Genomic DNA, 19,010 nt, shown 5'->3' on the forward strand with positions numbered 1-19,010 from the left:
TGCTTAGTCCTAATCTAAATGGGCTGTCAGGAGCAAGACAGGTGTGAATAAACAAAATAAGTTGTAGAAAGACCAAAAAGTAGGGTAAGTTTGTTCAAATGGAAAACAAATAGATAGAAAGACACCTGGTATTCCAGAGGTCTTGCCATCAGCTAAGAATCTGATTGGAGGGAGTCACAGAGAAAGCAGCCCAATTTTAAAAACTGGAATCAAACTTCAGAGCAGATTGGAAACGCAGGCCAAAGCAATCACTCGCTAAGATTACTGTGAAGCCCTGAGTAAGCTTGGGCCTGTTCCCCATCTCTACCTGAAAGGCACTTTGGGCAAAAGCATCAGCGTAGGGACACGAATAAAGAATAGAGCAGAGCTGAGCCATTAACAGGAACAGCACCTGTGACATTCCTGTGGGTACCAAGCTACCAGGCACCCGTGCTTCCTGATGTACCAGAGACAGATTAATTATGATGATGATAATGTTCACTTTTTTTTTTTTTAAACAGGATCTCATTCTGTCACTCAGGTTGGAGTACGGTGGTGTGATCATGGCTCACTGCAGCCTTAAATTCCTGGGCTCAAGCTATCCTCCTGTTTCAGCCTCCCAAGTAGCTAGGACAGGCATGCACCACCACACTCGGCTAATATTTTCACTCTTTGTACAAAGTCTCACTATCTTTCCCAGGCTGGTCTTGAACTCCTAGCCTCAAGAGATCCTCCCACTTCAGCCTCCCAAAGCACTGGGATTACAGGTATGAACCACCGTGCCTGGCCAGTGCTCAGTGACTCTAGGCACTATTTTGAGGCACTGCTCTAAGTGGTTTATATGTATTGATTCATTTAATCCTCAAGACAACCTTACAAGGAAAGTACTATTATTTTGTGTTTGCTTGTTTGTTTGAGATAGGGTCTTGCTCTGACACCCAGGATGGAGCGCAGTGGTGCAATCATGGCTCACTGCAGCAAACTCCTGGGCTCGAGTGATCCTCTCACCTCAGCCACCTGAGTAACTGGGACTACAGGGACACACCACCATGCCCAGCTAATTTTTGTATTTTTAATAGAGATGGGGTCTCACCATGTTGCCTGGGCTTGCCTCACTATGTTGCCCACGCTAGTCTTGAATTCCTGGGCTCAAGCGATCCTCCTACCTCCCAAAGTGTTGGGGTTACAGGCATGAACCACCTCACTGGACTGAAACTACTATGACTCTTCTCATTTTATAAATGAGGAAAATGAGGCACAGAGGAATTAAATAATTTGCCCAAGATCACTCAGCCAGTAGGCAGCATGGCCAGGATTCAGACCCAGGCAGTCTGGCTCTAGAGGCCAAGCTGTAGCCAATACTTAGCACTGTGTTAACAACACCTTCGCAAGCACACACAGCTCCTGACCTGTGGGCCCTTGCCTGGGGCCCTCTCTCTCCTCCTCTCTTCTCCCCAGATGAGCTGAAAGCAGTTCCTGCAGCCAAAACTAGCCCTTCCAACCAACTTCATATTTGACAAACATCTGTTTCTATAGCAACAACAAGAGCTGCAGTTTTGGGATTTGGAAGAAAATGGGTGAGACAAAGGGTAGAGGACCCTTTATAGGATGGGTCCCTCTTTCAGAGGCACAGAAGAGAGACCTCAAAATCAGTCATCAAAGGAAGACAAGCGGGTTGGGTAGGAACCCAAAGCCCTGACTAAAGCAGGAAAACTGTTTCCCCTACCCCAGAGACAAAGTCCTCTGGTGTGAAGCCAGCTGCTTTCCCCTGGACAGAGAAGGTAAGGACTGTAAGCAAATGGCAGAAACTGGAGGGGTCTGGGAGAAAAGGACAACCCATTCTACATTCTGCAGAGAGAGTGTGTGTGTGAGAGAGATAGAGAGTATGTGCGCATGTGTATGTGGCGCCTGGGCCATTCCTAAGCTGGGTGTCCTGCCACAGAGCCCAGTTCTGTGGTTCTCTTCCCAGGTTGAGGTTAGGTGATGATGGGTGGAGGCAGGAGTGATTAGACAGCGCCAGGAGAGGCGTGTAGACAGGCCTTGGTGTGACCGCACAGGGTGACTCGCCTCCCTCGAGGGAGGGCAAGGGCATTTGGGGTGAGGTGGTCAGGCTGGTACGCCTAGGAGAAGGCTTCATTCCTGCCTGCCCCTCACCTCATCTAAGCAAGAAAGCCCTTTTATTGTTCAGAAATCCTGAGGCCAGAATCTCAGGCTGCCGGGACAATCGGGGCTCTGCCAGGCAAAGCCAAGTGCTAAGGGGAATAGGGATGTTTGCTGGCCACCGATTCCAGGAAGACAGGCCACAGCAGTCTCCCCAGGCTTCTCAGGCAGGGGGCCCAGTTTCCCTCTTGACTCTGTTGATCTTGAGGCATGGCCAAGTGAGTGGGGACTCAACCCACCCTGTGCGCATGTCCTTTAGGGAACCTAGGTGCCTGCTGAGAGGAGGCAGGGCTGTGCCAGGCTCAGCACATGCTGGGTTCCCCCCGTGCCTGAAGTGCCAGGCACACTAGCTCCCACAGCCTGGACAGTTCTGGGGTGGGCAAGGCAGAAGATGCCAGCCCAGCCAGGGAGGAAATCTTTTACTGCTTTGAGCCCAGTGCTTCTACAGTCAGCTCCACAACCAAAGCAGTCCGCACATGAGGGAGGGGCAGGGGCAGAAGGCAGGGCCCCCAGCAGGTGGAACTAACCACACAAGCAGATGGTATTAGACCCTTTCCCTCACCATGTCCCTGGAAGGTTCTACTGGAATCTCCAGATACTTTCCCCTTGATGTGTTGGGGCCAGGCATGAAACTGGGTGTCACGGAGAGTCATGACAGTCTCATGCTGCCTGACGGTGCTGTCACTGCTTGGCCTCTAGCCCATGCCACCCAGGGCTGAGATCAATCTGCCTGCAGATGTCTTCTGTCCTTGCAGAAGCACAGGCTTTGTCATCACAGGGGTGCCATCTTCAGCCTTTCTTCTCCACAGAACCAGGCTCAGGGGCTGACACAGAGCAGTGTTCATCAAGTTGTCCTGACATCCCACCCTGATTGCACCAAGGCTCTGGGGACATCCACATCTTGCCTTTCCTACAGCGCAGAGCCCTGCCTCCTCCCCACCACACATACAGCCCTCTTCTGCCCCAGGGCCGGAGTAGCCTCAGTCCTGCTGCCAGAGAAGAGCTCCCTGGGAGGAACCTGCCACGCTGTATGGACCCTGCTTGCCCCAGGGCCTGGCAGTGAGTGGAGCTGGGGAGGGAGGCAGGAAGTGAGTCAGCTCCTTGCAGAAATGGGAGTGGGAGGGAGGAGCCAGCAGAAATGAGATCAGAGGGCAAAGGGCACAGGAGCCGGAAAGGTCACTAAGAGAGGGGACCAGGCCCCGAAGGTGTTGCGGGACCCACAGGGGAGCAGACAGATACAGGTGACGAATTTGGCAGGGCCACCTCCAGCTGAGGCCAGAGAACCCGCGTCCAGAGGCCTGGCCCCACCTGAGGATGGAATCCGAGGCGGCTCCCCTCCCTGACTCATGTTCACACCAGAGGTAGCAAGGCCTTGTGGGACGTGGCCAGCCTTGTTCTCTCCTCACAGAGGTGGAGTCTCTGGGCTCCAAGGCCTCCCACTCCCTCTCCTGAGCCCTACAACTCCAGAAGCCCAGGTTCCCCCTGACCTGGCCTAGTAGGGACATGCTACAGTCCTACAGACAAGTCACCTAGGCCAGTCAGAGCGGGAAGGTTCCAGGAACCAAAACTGTCTCCCAGAGTGGATGGGAGCCGAGCCTGGGCCCCAGGAGCAGAGCAACTGGGGCTGCCTTAGCACCCACTCTCCCCTCCCTGGTAGGGACATGTGGGAGCTGTCCCCAGGCTCCAGCTGGAATCCATTGCTGTGATTGGGCAAGATCCTTGCTGTGAAAATTCCCAGCCCGCTGACATTCCAGCATGAAGGCAGTTCGGGGAGAGCAGCAGAAGGGAAGAGGAAGCCCCACCGGGCCACATTCCAGCCCCTCAGAGACCTGCAGCCAGTGAGACAGGCACATTCCTCCAAGGTCTGGGCCAGACACTGCATAGCCCCCATGTAACCCTGAATCTTCTTCTCACCCAAGCCTGGCACCTTCATGCGCGCTCCTGTGTGGGGGCAGGAGGCAGCCTGTCCCCAGGACCCTCCTTCCCAGGCTCCTGCTCCTGGATGCCCACAGAGCTGCCTCTCTTCCAGTCCTGTGAGAGATGCCAGGCCCCAGGCATGCAAGAAACAGTCCGTGGGTAGAGACAGGACACGCTAAGGTCCTAGAGACCAGTCACCAAGGCCAGTTGGAGCAGGAGGGGCCCAGGAACCAAAACTGAGCTAAAGTTTTGGTTCCGGTCTGGAAGACCGAACAGAGAATTAGTTCCTGATTACAGAACCATCTTCTTTCCTTCAACAAATATCCTCCGCCCTTGTGCAGTGCTCCAGCACTGGAGAAGGAATAAGATAACTCAGTAATTACCATCTTGTGAATGCTATGAGAAGGCTAGGGTGCTGCCAGGGTGGGGACTTGACATGGTCTGGGAGGATCAGAGGCAAGTGACATTCAAACTGAAGCCAATGTGTAGAAGTGTACAAGCGTGGGCACGGAAAGGGGCTACAGACAAAATGAACAGCAGAGCTCAAGGGTAAATGCCAGTGAGAAGCCTGCATTGCCCCCACCCCTGCCAGGCCCTCCGCCAGGCTGTGCTCTGCCACTGTTTTTCCACAACACACAGAGGAAACACCAGCATGGCCTTGAGCAACACGGCGAGCCTGCTCTTGGTCAGAGGTGACACTGCAGGGATCCGGTCACCCCAAGTGCTATGGAGATCAGCACCAGCATGCCAGTGTGGGCCAAAAAGGTGAGAGGGGCAACGTCCCAGACTCCCAGATCTAGCATATGGCCCTCCACTCCTGGGGACCACATCAAATGCTGCCAAGGCAAGTGCCACTTCTCTTCTTAAGGTGTCCCTCTGCCACCCTTCCCTCTCCCAGCTCCCACAAGATTGAATCCTGCCTGCTGCCACTTGGGCTCACTTCCTCTGGCTAACCCTCAGGAGACACTGAGAGCAACGGTCACACCCTCCTGCAGCACACCACCACAGCTCAAGGGAGGCCCGTCTTGAGGGCCTGGCTTCCCTTCTGGAAGGATGACAAGGAGGTGAAGAGGCTTTTAGTGATAGGGCAGCAGGAGTCAGAAGGTCTGAGTTGGGCAGTGGATTTATACGGATATCCGGATACTGCCTTCCTCTCCTCTATACAGCAGATTAGTCAAGAGCTGATGACCTGAGTTCAAGTCCTAGTGAGTCACTTAATACCTGTGCAACCTTATGCAATTTGCTTAACTTTAACCTCTCAGTAATGCAGTTTCCTCACTTTAAAACAGATTGTTATGATCCCTCCTTCAAAGGGTTGTTGAGAAAAATTAAATAAGTGAATGTATGTAAAACACAGAGAACAGTGCCTAACCTACAGTGAATGTTAGATGTGATCCTCACCTTGCCAGAACTTTTCATGCCCTTCCCCCAAGGCATTTCTGTTCAGCTCAGTCTTTTTTTTTTTCTTCCTCTTCTTTCGAGACAGGGTTTTGCTCTGTCTCCCAGGCTGGAGTTGAGTGACATAATCAGTGGCATAATCACAGCTCACTGTAGCCTCAACCTCCCAGGTTCAAGGGATCCTCCCACCTCAGTCATCCAAGTAGCTGGGACTACAGGTATATGTTACCACCTCCGGCTAATTTTTGTATTTTTTGCAGAGATGGTGTTTTGCCATGTTGCCCAGGCTGGTCTCAAACTCCTAGGCCCAAGCGATCTGCCCACCTCGGCCTCCCAAAGTGCTGGGATTATAGACGTGAGCCACTGTGCCCTGCCTCAGCTGAGTCTTACCCAGATCAATTAAACACCACCTAGGGCACGTGTCTGCACTATGCACCATACTGAGCGCTACAGATAACACCCGGCGAACACCGGCAAACACCTGACATCCTGCCCTGGCCCAGAGTTTATGCAAAGCAACCAGGCTGAGTCGCACCAGGGCAGAACGTTATGCCCTGATTCTGGAGAACATATGGCGGGAGATTAAGGGAGTCCGAGGGGTGACCTAGGTCTAAGAAAATACTTTCCCAACCAAACTAGAGTCCACAACTGAAAAAATAAGCTTTGCTAACACTGTCCCCTGTATTTAATAGAACAGAAGCTGCTGCCAAACACCATGCAGGCTTCTTCAGCTGGCTGCCCCCCATCAAACTGCACAGCAGAGGTGGGGGCCCTGAAACTCCGCTCCAGACAGTGGCTGTCTGGCATGGTGGGCGGCCTCAGTGCTGCCAGATGCCCGGGGCACAACCGTACCCGCTGCCCAGAACTGACAATGGAGGCGCCAGGCCGCCTACCCAGGCAGCAGGGGAGCCCTCACCTCAGCCGGGTCACCAGTCCCCAGCGTCCCCGCAAGACTGCAGTGAGGAGAATACAGCAGCTCAGTGCAGTGGGGTGGTGGGAGCCCTGCTGGCAGGCAGCGCGTGCCTGTGGTTTCTGGGAAACACTGTAGAGATTTGCAGCATTTTTAAAATACTTGTGTTCCCACCCGCCACACACTCCCCTTCACCCTACTCCCCACCCACCCCTAGTCAGGGTGTTTGCATATCTGGTATTTTCCAGAACCATTCCAATGTAAATAAGAGAGATTAGAAGGGAGCAGAGGGCATGGTGACTTGGGGTGTCAGGGCAGGCAGGAAGGGACCAGGACAGGAAGGGGCAAGGGCAGGCTACCTTTAAGATCCTGCTCCTGCACCAAGGCTCCAAGCTGTGCCCACAGAAGCACCCATGACCATGTCGTGTACCCATACTCAGGTCAATGCGGCCTGGGTACTGTGCCCACCACCATGGGCTGGGTGGCCAGGGCACTCTAGGGCTGCAATTCATCCAGCATCTCATGAGGAAGAAGGCAGAAGCGTGCCTCCAAGGACAGAGAAGGGAGCCCTGGAAATGATCAAGTCCACTGCCCCACCCTGACAGTCCCATGCACCCCACTAATCCAGGATAGACAATCCCGAAGACCTTTCACCCACCACTCCCCGTGCCCTTGACACCTGTCCCCGGCCCTTCATTACCTAAAGGACTTAGATAGGGATCCTCACTGAGCCCCCAAGCCAGGGTTCTCACATGGTGAGACTCAGATGCCAGGGGTGCCTGAAGCTTTGGCACAAATTGAAGTAAAAATTTCCTTTTTTTTTTTTTTTTTAAAAACAGAAACCAAAAACCCAAAGCAAAACAAAACAAAGCAAAAACACTCTAAGGATCACTTGCAGTAAAATCAGGAACAGAAGCATTCTAGAACACTGAGCCAGGCAGCACACAGCTGCTCCACCACCACCAGAAGGCCCTAGGAAAGCCCAGTGCTCCAAACCCGGCCTGACATACCTGGAGGCATGACCATTTTGAGTCTTCCCTTGGAATCCTGCAGGCCCCACTCCTGGCAGCAGCCAAGTACCCTAGGGACAAGGTTGATGAGGCTCACACAGTTTCTACAAAGGGGTCTAAGGTTTCCCCTACAGCAAAAGGGCTCCCCTGTCCTTCTCCCAGATGCAGGCAACCCTGACTTGCCCGTCTCCTGCAGGGCCACCAATGGCCAAGCCTGCAGGCCCCAGAAGCTGGCCTCTAATAAGCTAGCAAAGGATAGGAAGCACCCAGAAGCCCATCTCTCCCTTCAGCTGGCTGTCTATAAGGCTAGGGCTACAGGAAAAGTCCAGACGAAAGCATCAGAAAACCTCAGGAGCAAGGATGGGTGAACACTAGGATGGATTAATTAAGGAAGTTGCAAAATTACCCTCCCTGGATGGCTTTAGAGACCAGGCACAGGGAAGGGAAGGGTACTAATGTTTCTAAGCGTTTACCACCTGCCCACATCTCACATACGTGAACTTGCCTAACATAAACATGCTTACCTTATATAAAGACCCACAAAATACACAGAATAAAAAGCAAGTCTCCTTTCAGCCTGCAATTCTATTCTGCTTCTCAGAGGTAATTGGAGTGAATTCACTGGGTATGCATCTTTCTCCAACTTAACCTTCTCAACCTCTGGGAGGATAGAATAGGCCCATTTCATAGAGATCACGGGTCACCTCCACCAGGAAGCCTCTCCTGATTGCCACCCCTTCCCCCTAGGCAGAACTTCCTCCTGGCCCCACTGTATGCCTGCACAGACTTCTGCGATAGCAGCTTTGCATTTCTTTATTTAGGTCTATGCTTCTTCAAGGAAAGATTATATTTTATTTATTTAATCCCCCAGTGCCAGCACAGTGCCTGGTCCTTAGGTCAACTTCATTAAATATTTACTGAGGGAAAAGTGAACACTGAGGCTCTGAAAGGTGTGATAACTTTGGTAAAACCTGAACCCAGGTCTTTCTGGCTCCAAAGCCCATGCTGTTTCCACTGTAAAATGCCCTTTCCCAGACCCACCTGAGCGTGAAGGTGGTTTACATGAACCTGGCAACCTCATGAGGAACTCAACAGCCTTTGACTAGAAACTCCACCCCACACACTAAAACCTCCAACTAGCAGCCTCTCAGTTCACCAGGAGAAGTACCCCTACCATAGCAACTAGACTTGGCTGGGAGGGAGTGGTAGGCCTTCCTTTAAAGACCCCCTCTCCCTTCCCACCACATTCTCAAAAGCTCAGGGAGGGCCAGGTGCAGTGGCTCAAGCCTGCAATCCCAGCACTTGGGAGGCCCAAGGCAGGTAGATAGCTTGAGCTCAGGAGTTTGAGACCAGCCTGGGCAACACGGCAAAACCCCGTCTCTAATAAAATATACAAAAATTAGGCTGGGCGTGGTGGCTCATGCCTATAATCCCAGCACTTTGGGAGGCCAAGGCAGGTGGATCACCTGAGGTCAGGAGTTCGAGACTAGCCTGACCAATATGGTGAAACTCCATTTGTACTAAAAATATAAAAATTAGCTAGGCGTGGTGGCAGGCACCTGTAATCCCAGCTACTCAGTAGGCTGAGGCAGGAGAATCGCTTGAACCAGGGAGGTAGAGGTTGCAGTGAGCCGTGATAGCGCCATTGCATTCCAGCCTGGGCAACAAGAGTGAAACTCCATTATCAAAAAAAAAAAAAATTAGCCGAGGATGGTGGTGTGTGCCTATAGTCCCAGCTTCTCAGGAGGCTGAGGCGGGAGGATCGCCAGGAGGCCTTGCTTTCCCGCCAGCACCTTTGGCTCTTCATGGCAGGACAACCACATTGGCCAGGGTTTAGCTGGGTGGGCTTTTCTGAGCTCAGCAGAAAGGTCCCATACTTCCAGATGCAGGAGGACATGCCTAGTCCTAAGGGACTCCACTTGTCCTCCCCTAGGATGGACCCACTGAGGATACAGACAGACTGGCCTTTTCCTCTCCCAGGCCCTAGGCCTGGCCTCTGCTCCTTCTCAGTGGGACTTGACTTTCCCATCCAGACTTATGGAAGCGGAGGAGGGAATTTTGATCCAACTGGGGTTTTAAGATCCTCAACTTTACCAACATCTCCCCTAACCTCACCAGACTCAGGAAACACTTGGCCTTCAGCAAACTTAAAAGTAACTGATCCAAATACAGATGCCCCCCAAGAACCTTCCCTAAGGAATCAAAGGGGAAAGAATGTAGCATCTTCCCAGTACTCTGGTGGTCACGTGACCCCTCCTCTCCCTCAGTCCCCTACCAGTGGGTCACCAAGACCCCAGAGTCTGACAGTTGCTCAAGTCTGAGATGGCTCTCCATCCCACTGCCTCTACCTGAGTCTAGGTCTCCATCCATTCTCCTAGGATCACAATCACTCCCTCCCCACTCTCCCCACAGCCAACTTTGCTACACCCTAGAGCATGCTCCATAAGCAGCCAGAGCAATTTCCTAAAACCTGTTCCTATTGCTCCCTGATTAAACTACTTCAGTGCCCTTTGGTTAAAGTTCACATTCCCCAGCACGGTTCACAGGGGCCTCCGTAACCTGGCTCCCGTGGATGCCTCCTAGCGCTTCTCTCAACACTCCCTTCCCACACACCGTCTCCCAGCCTTATTCCTGAAATGTGTGATTCTCTCTCCATAACTTTAGGCCTTGGCATGTGTTGTGACAGCGTTTCCCTTCCTCTTGCCTCCCCTTCACTCATCTACCACCCAGATGTCAGCTTGCTCTGACCCATCCACAAGACTGGACTTGAAGCCCCTCTGCTGCACTCCTAGCACCAGGACTGGCCCCTGTGGTTGAGTTTCTCAGAGAATACTGTCATGGTCTGCTGCTGGACCATCTTTCCTGCTAACTATGAGCTCCTTGGGGCTGGGATTATGTGCTGCTCACCGCTGGAGCCCAGGACCTAGTATGCAGTAAGTGCTCAACAAATGCTTCCCTAATGGACGGGCAGGTGGAAGGTAGATAGCAGTAGAAAACGCTGTTCTTCCAGGCCTGCTGGTTGATTTCTACCAGGCCCCAAGTCTACCCTACCACTGTGGCTCACCCCTGCTCCCAGCGGAACCTCATCTAGCAGCTACCAGGACACATGAAGGTGTGAACCCAGCATTCTGGACACACACCATGTGAGAGGGAAACCCAAGGGGCTGTGTCTCCCTAGGGCCTTCTAACAGGCCACGGAGAGGAGCCGGGGGCCTGGCCACATCTGTGTGCAGGAAGAGAACAGATGGCTAGTCAGCTCCCTCAGAGCTCCCTGGTGATGGGCAATGTGTAGACACAGTTGATGGATGGCCTGATGGCAGGGTGGCCAGCAAGAGCTGTCCCTGTGGGGCTACAGTCATCAGGGTATCCCTCCCAGGAGTCTGGAGGAGGCAGGAAGACTTCTCTTGGCACATAACTGGGATTAGAACTGCTGCCAAGACAGGGAGCAGGAGGAGTAAAAGGAAAAGGAGGAGATAGAGGCTGAGGGCACAGAAGAGGCTGCAGTACCCCACGCCACTCCCAGGCCTGTCCCAGGAAGCTGGAAATGCTGGGCTCACCCTGCTCCTCTCTGCTTGTGGCATGAGTCCCCACCACCTACCTGGATGAGAAAAGATACGGGCTTCTTTCAGCCCTATGCATCTCCTTATCCTGCCACATGGCTCTAGGAGATGCATGGGGATGGGGTTTGCTACTGTGTCCTCTGGCAGATGACACAGGCTGAGGCTTGTGGAAGTCCTCTGGGCACCAGCTGGGCTTACCCCATAGGAGTTAGAGTGAGCCAGCATTTCAGGGATACCAGCTGTAACCTGGAATCCACCAGGGCCTCCAAAGCTAAACCATCTACTTCCCCAAGGATGGGATAGCAGCAGCTAGTTGGGAAGGGAAAGCTAGGAAATGTGAGATGCCAGGATGATCCCTGTGCTATAAAGAGAAAACCAAGCAGCATCTGGGATGCCAGGCCCAGGGCCCCATAGAGGCCTTGCTGTGGTTCAGCAGGGAGCTGGCAACAATCCCCTGGGGGATTCATTCTTTAAGAAGAAAATTCCATCTGTTAAAAGCAGTGTTAGCCTGGAAGAACGCAGACAGGCATGGCAACATGCTACAGTCTTTGCTTCTTTTTTTTTTGGAGATGGAGTTTTGCTCTTACTGCCCAGGCTGGAGTTCAATGGCTTGATCTCGGCTTACCACAACCTCCGCCTCCCAGGTTCAAGTGATTCTCCTACCTCAGCCTCCCGAGTAGCTGGGATTACAGGCATGCGCCACCACGCCCAGCTAATTTTTGTATTTTTAGTAGAGACTAAGTTTCTTCAGGTTGGTCAGGCTGCTCTCAAACTCCTGACCTCAGGTGATCCACCCGCCTCGGCCTCCCAAAGTGCTGGGATTACAGGCGTGAGCCACCGCGCCCAGCCCAGTCTTTGCTTCTGACATAAAGACCCCTCCCTTGTTCTTCCCCCTCTACCTCGTGGTTCTCTGAGTTCCACCTAACCTGGTGGTTAAAACATAGTAGGTGCTCAATGTGTGCTTCTGGAATGAAGAATCCAGGTCTTCCACACAGGCCTCCTCCCATTCACTACCCTTCCCTGACTAGCAAAGCTGCCTAAACCCAGCTAGCTCCGGGTTAAAGGCAGGCCTGGAACCCAACTACAGTGCTTCCTGACAATCTGATCCTGCCACGGCCAGCCCCTCTTCAGGCCCAAGGTGCTGCTGCATTGAGCAGCCGTCCTTAGCAGCTGCTTCCCCTCCCTGGAGAAAGCTGGGACTGGGACTCTGCCTGTTTCCTCCCATTAGCACTTCCTCCCAGTTCTGACTTTGACACATCTGGCTGGTCACTTAGTACCAAAAGGTCCTGGTCAGGCAGCAGGGGCCGTGATCTGGACGATCTGGACGATCCTAAAACCCACAGCTGGGAGGAGAAGATGGCCAGAGGTCAACTTGTCCTTCGTATACTATCTCCAGGCAGGACATTCAAACTGCTAGGTAGCCACCCTATCAAAAGACCCCTGGGATTAATGAGCTTGATGCCCCATGGAGATCTGTTCCTCCATCTGATCTAAACCTCTCTGCTCCTGTGCTTCCTGCTGCTCTTTTTGCATGGGCAGCTGGGATCTCAGGGACAGTCAGGACATACTATCTGTGCGGGTTTTATTCCTCTTGCTTTTCCAGGTCCACGCTTTTTCTCCTTCCAGGAGAGGTAATAAAGACTCTTGGAGCCCAAGTGACCTTTATAAATCAGATCCAGTTACTCCCCTGCTTCGAACCCATCGATGATCCCATTTCACCGGGATGAAATCTGAATTCCAACTGTGACTTATAAGGTCCTCCATGATCTGCCCCTGCTCTTTCTGCAGCCTCACCTGGTATTCCCTTGCTCATTCAGGGGCAAGAGGAGGCTCTGGCCTGAGGTCATCTTTCTCAAAGATATAATCATACCAGCTGTACATCTCAGATGTTCCATGACAGCCCTAATTTGAAATCATTTGTCTTTTTTATCCCCAAGATCTAAATAACACGGAAATATTTTACCGTCCAGATTGTCTCTTATATCTGGAAGTGACACAGGTTAGCCTATACACCCCAATTTAGGGCTCAGGAAATATGGTGCCCAAACCCCCAACCCATCCTTGTAATGGAGAAGCTGAATACTTACTTTCACAGTAATTACTAACCAACAGCAGACCTCTCTCAAGGGCTCCAGAGCTGAAACTAAGGTTCAGGCAGAGTTTGGTCTAGCCCATCACCCTTGAGAAAGGCATTATGCTGAATTCAGTTAAGTCAGTCCAACAGACACAGAACACTGGAGGGAACCATAAAACCATGAGGCCGGGCCAAACTGCTCAGAACTCTACCGGAGTGAACCTCTAGGGACTTGTCCTCAGCTCCCAGACATGGTTGAGAGACAAAGGTGTGACTCCTTTAATGTCCTTGTCTTTCTTCATTAGGTTAAACATGGTGGGGGTGATGTTTGTAGGGGTGGCACCCCCAGAGGATAATGAGCATGGGGCACCTTCTCCTGAGCTCATGCTTCCCCACAGGCTCAGAGAGCAGCACGGCTTCCCCACTTACACACTGCCCGGCTTTGATCGCAGCTCGTGGGGACCCTGATTACCCAGTCAAGCACAACAGCAGGAAGTGCCCACATTCCCCATCCCTGCTCAGCCCAGGTGCCCAGGGAAGCACTCACATCGGACGGCTCCCTGCGAGGTCCCTCGCCGCTCCTCAGCCAGCTCCTGCTGAGTTCGCTGAGCTCTGGAATGGGCTGCACCTTGAGCCGCACGCTGTCCCCTGACTGCCGGATCATCTCCACAATTTCATCCCTGGACTTGCTCTCCACATTGTGCCCATTAATCTCCACCAGTCGATCTCCTGGCACCAGCCCCAAGGCCAGGTCCTTGGTGCCTGCACCAGGCTCAGCAAAGTGGACCACCCGCCGATAGGCCTGGCCCTCAGGGCCGCGATCCAGCATGGTTGTGCGCCGCAGGGAGAAGCCAAAGTCTCCAGTGGGCCGTCGTTGCAGCTCCAGCTCCCGGAGGGCAGGTGGGGGCAGGGGCACCACGGGAGGCAGGCGCAGGTCGACTGGGAACTTTTTAGTCACTAGCTCAGGGGCTCGGGATCGGTGCCCTGGTCGAGGGATGCCTGGGACAGGATGCTGCACCAGCTGTCCCTCTAGAGTCCTCACCTCCACCTGTGGTGAGGGGGCGGCAGAGTGCTCTGAGGGCGTCGAGGTTTCTGAGGCGCTCTCATCCCGGCTACGCTGGGAGAAGGAAAAGCGCTTGACAATCATCTGTGAGTTCTGCTTGGCCAGTGAGCCGAACTTGGCTGCCCGCTGCAGCACCGAGCCACGGAAGCTGCCCTCCTCACCCTTGAGGTCATCGCTGGAGCTGGCTGTGCTTAGATGGCCCGAGTCCAGGATGATGCTGCCCCGGTTACTGTCGGAGTCAATGTCAGTTAGGTGCAGGTCAGAGCCGCTGGCCACCTTGATGGGGATAGGGTTGGAGATTTCCAGGCGCGTCTTGGATTCACGCTTGGAGGAGCGGTTCAGGTTGAAGAAGCCACGTCGCAGGCTCATCTCCTCCAGGCTCCGAAGCTCTGCCGCTGACATCCGCTCCTTTTTCTCCTTTTTCTCCTTCTTCTCCTTCCGCCCGCCATCTTTGTCCTTGTCTTTCTTCATTAGGTTAAACATGGTGGGGGTGCTGTTTGTATGGGGTAGCACCCCCAGAGGATTATGAGTGCTTAGCACAGGGCCTTGGTGCCCCACTTTGCTGCTGCAAACAGAAACACAGAGAGAGAAAGGTTATTCCAACAGAGCCTCATGTGTCTCTAGTCCAGACATAACCAAATGATACAGCTACTCCTCAGTGAGTACTAGCTATGTGCCAGGCACTCTGCTTTACCCACTATTGTCTCCATTGATTTAATCCTTACAACTTTTCTATAGGTAGTTACTATTATTACCCCGTTTTACAAATAAGGAAACTTGAGGTTTAGATAAGGCGGTAAAAGCCCAGATTCCAAAGCCTGTCATTTCCTTGAATCCTTGATAGACCAAGGCTTAGGCGTACCTGGAGATAGTATGTGGGAGATCTGACCTCCTGGTAAGAGAATACTTCAAGCCAACCTGGGACCTGACTTAAGATTCAAACACACAGTGAGCAGGGTGGCTCATGCCTGTAATCCTAGCACTTTGGGAGGCTGAAGCAAGAGGATCAATTGAGCCCAGGAGTTTAAGACCAGCCTGGACAACATAGTGAGATCCTATCTCTACAAAAATATTTTAAAAATTAGCCAGGCGTGGTGGTGCACGCCCACAGTCCTAGCTACTTGGGAATCTGAGGATTGCTTGAGCCCAGGAGGTCGAGGTTGCAGTGAACTATCATCACACTACTCCAGCCTGGGCAACACAGTGAGACCCTGTCTCAAAAAAAAACAAGATTCAAACTCAAAGGAAAAAGAAAAGGGACTCAATGCAACATCACCTCCCACAGACAATATCCGTTTAAGCAACAGACATCCCATTCTTTGGGCTCTTTCCTGAGCCTGTTATCCCTAGAGTAGCACCCTTAGCCACCGCCTAACAGAAGACCTCAAAGGAATCAACATTTATTTAATGACCACCACTGCCTAGGCCTAATGCCAGGTACTTTACATGCACTATCTCCTCTGAACCTCATAGCATTCCTGCAAGGTAGATATCATTATTTCCACTGTACAAAGGAGGAAAATGGGACACAGAAAATTAAGTATATGTTAGTTGTCACACAGTTAATAAATGGTGATGTTGGAATTCAGTGGCAAATATTGTGTTCTTTCTAGGGCCTGGGTGACCAAAGTAAAGCAGCAAGAGAAGGAAGGGAAGTTCCAGACCAAACAGAGGATAGACAGCTGCGAGGTGGGGGTGGGGTAGGGTCCACTGGATAAACAGGATCCTAAAAAATTCACATCCTTTTCCCCAGACCAACACCTAAATATAGCCCCAGGAAGAAAGCTGTGGTAGCCTGAAAGAAAATCCCAGTCCCAGGGTGTGTGCAACCTACCCACCAACCTACCCACCAACCTACCCAACCCCCTGCACATCTAACGGGACAGGACCAATAAAAACCTGGTGGGGAAGAGTTGAGAGAGTCTTTCTTGTTCTAACCAGCAGGGAACAAGAAAAGGAAATAGGCCATGTCACCTAATTGGAAATTAAATGACATTTTTTTCTCTCTCTGAAAGTCTACCCCTCTGAGTTTCAGACATGGGATCTATAATCTCATCCCTTCTAGTAATGGCCTCTTGCCAGGCCCTGGACAGGCCTTTCCTCTCTGTGTGCCCGACCCCCACAACCAAGCAGGGCCCTCCAGGATCCCCAGTCTACTGAGAGGGACCATCCTTCAACCCTGGTACAATGCTCAGGAAGGTATCAAGGTCAGAAATTCCCAAAGGCCCTAGTGCAATGGCTAATTGCTTCCCCCTGCCCAGCATCCTGACTTGTGCTGCTCCTGGCATACCAACTCATCTCGTTTCTAGAGCAGTGCTGTCCATAAGAAATATAATTCAAGGCAAGGTGCAGTGGCTCATGCCTGCAATCCCTAATACTTTAGGAGGCTGAGGCAGGCAGATCACTTGAGGTCAGAAGTTCAAGACCACTCATGCCTATAATCCCAGCACTTTGGGAGGTTGAGGCAGGCGGATCACCTGAGGTTAAGAGTTAGAGACTAGCCTGGCCAACATAGGAAAAACCCCTGTCTACTAAAAACACAAAAATGAGCCAGGCGTGATGGTGCACGCCTGTAATCCCAGCTATTCAGGTGGCTGAGGCATGAGAAGCACTTGAACCCAGGAGGCAGAGGTGGCGCCATCTCAGCTCACTGCAACCTCCGCCTACCAGGTTCACGCCATTCTCCTGTCTCAGCCTCCCGAGTAGCTGGGACTACAGGTGCCTGCCACCACGCCCGGCCAATTTTCTGTATTTTTAGTGGAGATGGGTTTTCACCGTGTTAGCCAGGATGGTCTCAATCTCCTGACCTTGTGATCTGCCTGCCTCAGCCCCACAAAGTGCTGGGATTGCAGGCATGAGCTACCACGCCCAGCCTTGAACTTGTTGGTTCTAAATGCTACGTGCACAGTATCTGGGAGTTAGAAAACAGGAAATCGAGGGCCGAAAAGGCACACAGCCAGGGGCCTTGGCCAGGTGGTCTGAACTGATTTGGGGTGGAGGGGTACCTGACAGCCAGCATTCTCTCTTCAGGGCTCTACTGTCACAAGGGGAGTCTCTCTCCTCCTGAATGTTGATGGGGTGTGGCACAGACCTACCATAAACCAAGATGTGGGATCTTCAGCTGTTACCGCCCACCTTATACCTCACCCACCACTGCTTGCATCATCTTAAAGGGATGGTTTAGAAGATAACTCCAGGGGCGCTTGTGGGAGAAATGAAGAAAAAAATCCACCTTGGGGACTTGGATGGGACAACAAGAGTATCTTGGCCTCAGTCCAACCACAGAGAACCCAACTGACTATAATGCTGTCCCACCAAGACGCCCAATTCTCAGTCTATAATGCTTACCCAATCCTGCCTCTTTGCTAGGGGCTAGATCGCTGAGTAGTATGAGTGGAAAGGAGCTCCCAGAATTCTAGGATCTTTGGGCTGGAAAGGTCCCTGAAAAAGTCTCAGCAAAAGCTTGTTCCTCACTGTCATTGTGGCAGGCAGGACAGCAGATGGTCACAGCAGCAGCACAAGGAATGGTGCTGGCCAGAAGTTTTACGAGATTTGGTATCTAGGCCTGGATCTGCCAAAAAATCACTGGGGAACCTTGAGCCTGTCACTCTGCTCAAGGTTGAACTACAGTATGATCTAGATCTCTTCTGGCTCTACAATTCTAAATATCTAATTCTCCTGTGGACACAGGTTAAGTTATTAACCTTCTGCCAAAGGCACCCTTCTCATTCCAACCCTGGGGCCTTCAGAGAATTGCAGCTATGTCAGCCCTGCCCTCACCACCTCTGTCCTGCCACCATCTACACAGCTCACAAGGCACCTCTTCCCCACCGCCATCCCCATAATCGCCAGGCCTGGCTGTGGACCTTCTCTCCTCACTCTAGACCTGCCTGGCTGCCTGCAGCCTCCCGTCCAGGATCAGATCTGCAATGCAACTGCTGCTCTATCGCCTTCTTGTAGACCTTGCACTTTCTGGCACCTCCTGGCCTCAGGTCCAAAGTCTCCAACAGCTCTGATACCACCACCTTCCTACTCCCTATCCGAGGCTGCAGTTTCTATCTGCCTCCCCTTCCTCTCCTACACTCTCCCTCCACTCCAGTGAAGGTAACCTTACAATTTTCCCGACCTCTTTTTCTGCGTTTCTCTCCTCACCATACTCTAAGAAGTTTTTCTTAATTTTAAGAAAAGGAAGACATCTATGTAAGTTAGGGTACGGACCCGAATTATCTTGATCTTACTATCCCCAAAAACAAAAGGAAAGTACATTCTGTCAACTTAACTGCTCTATCACTTTAAGAGAGTAAGCATCCTGAAGGCAATGACCATTCAACTCAAATATACATCTATCTGTCCATCAGAGAGTGCATAAACAATGTTCATATTCATGCAATGGAATACTACTCAGCAAGAAAAAGGAAACAACTAAAGATACACACAATAGGGATTAACTTCAAAATCATGATTTCAAGTGAGAGGGAAAGAAGTCTTTGACAAAGAGTACATATTGGTATGATGCTCTTTATATGAAGTTCTAGTGCAGGCAAAACTAACCTATGGTGGCGGTAGGAGTGGGATCACATGAGGGAACTTTTTGGGGTGATGTTCGTGTCCTGTATATTGATAGTGGTTTGGGTTGATAAGTATATGCATTTGTCAAGTCATCAAATGGTGCATATAAGATTTGTGCATTCAGCCAGGCAGGGTGGCTCACGCCTGTAATCCCAGCACTTTGGGAGGCCAACGTGGGTGAGGTCAGGAGATCGAGACCATCCTGAAACCCGTCTCTACTAAAAATACAAAAAATTAGCCGGGCATGGTGGCACGCGCCTGTACTCCCAGCTACTAGGAAGGCTGAGGCAGGAGAATCGCTTGAGCCTGGGAGGCATAGGTTGCAGTGAGCCAAGATCGCGCCACTGCACTCTAACCTGGGAGACAGAGC

General features: G+C 52.0%; 1 protein-coding gene across 3 annotated transcripts in view; it reads right to left on the reverse strand.

The window, feature by feature from the left end:
* The window catches only part of MYO18A (myosin XVIIIA), a 105,534-nt gene that overhangs the window by 78,336 nt on the left and 8,188 nt on the right, over positions 1 to 19,010 (reverse strand). For 2 of the 3 annotated variants that reach the window (XM_011940837.1, XM_011940836.1), the window contains exon 1: positions 13,556 to 14,640. In XM_011940837.1, coding sequence (XP_011796227.1) covers positions 13,556 to 14,554 — 999 coding nt within the window. In that variant the 5' untranslated portion in view covers positions 14,555 to 14,640. Of the gene's footprint in view, positions 1 to 13,555; positions 14,641 to 19,010 lie in introns of those variants that run through there. The other variant, XM_011940838.1, reaches the window with a different exon arrangement.

This window comes from Colobus angolensis, unplaced genomic scaffold (genome assembly GCF_000951035.1).
Source record: "Colobus angolensis palliatus isolate OR3802 unplaced genomic scaffold, Cang.pa_1.0 Scaffold193, whole genome shotgun sequence".
Lineage (NCBI taxonomy): Eukaryota > Metazoa > Chordata > Mammalia > Primates > Cercopithecidae > Colobus > Colobus angolensis.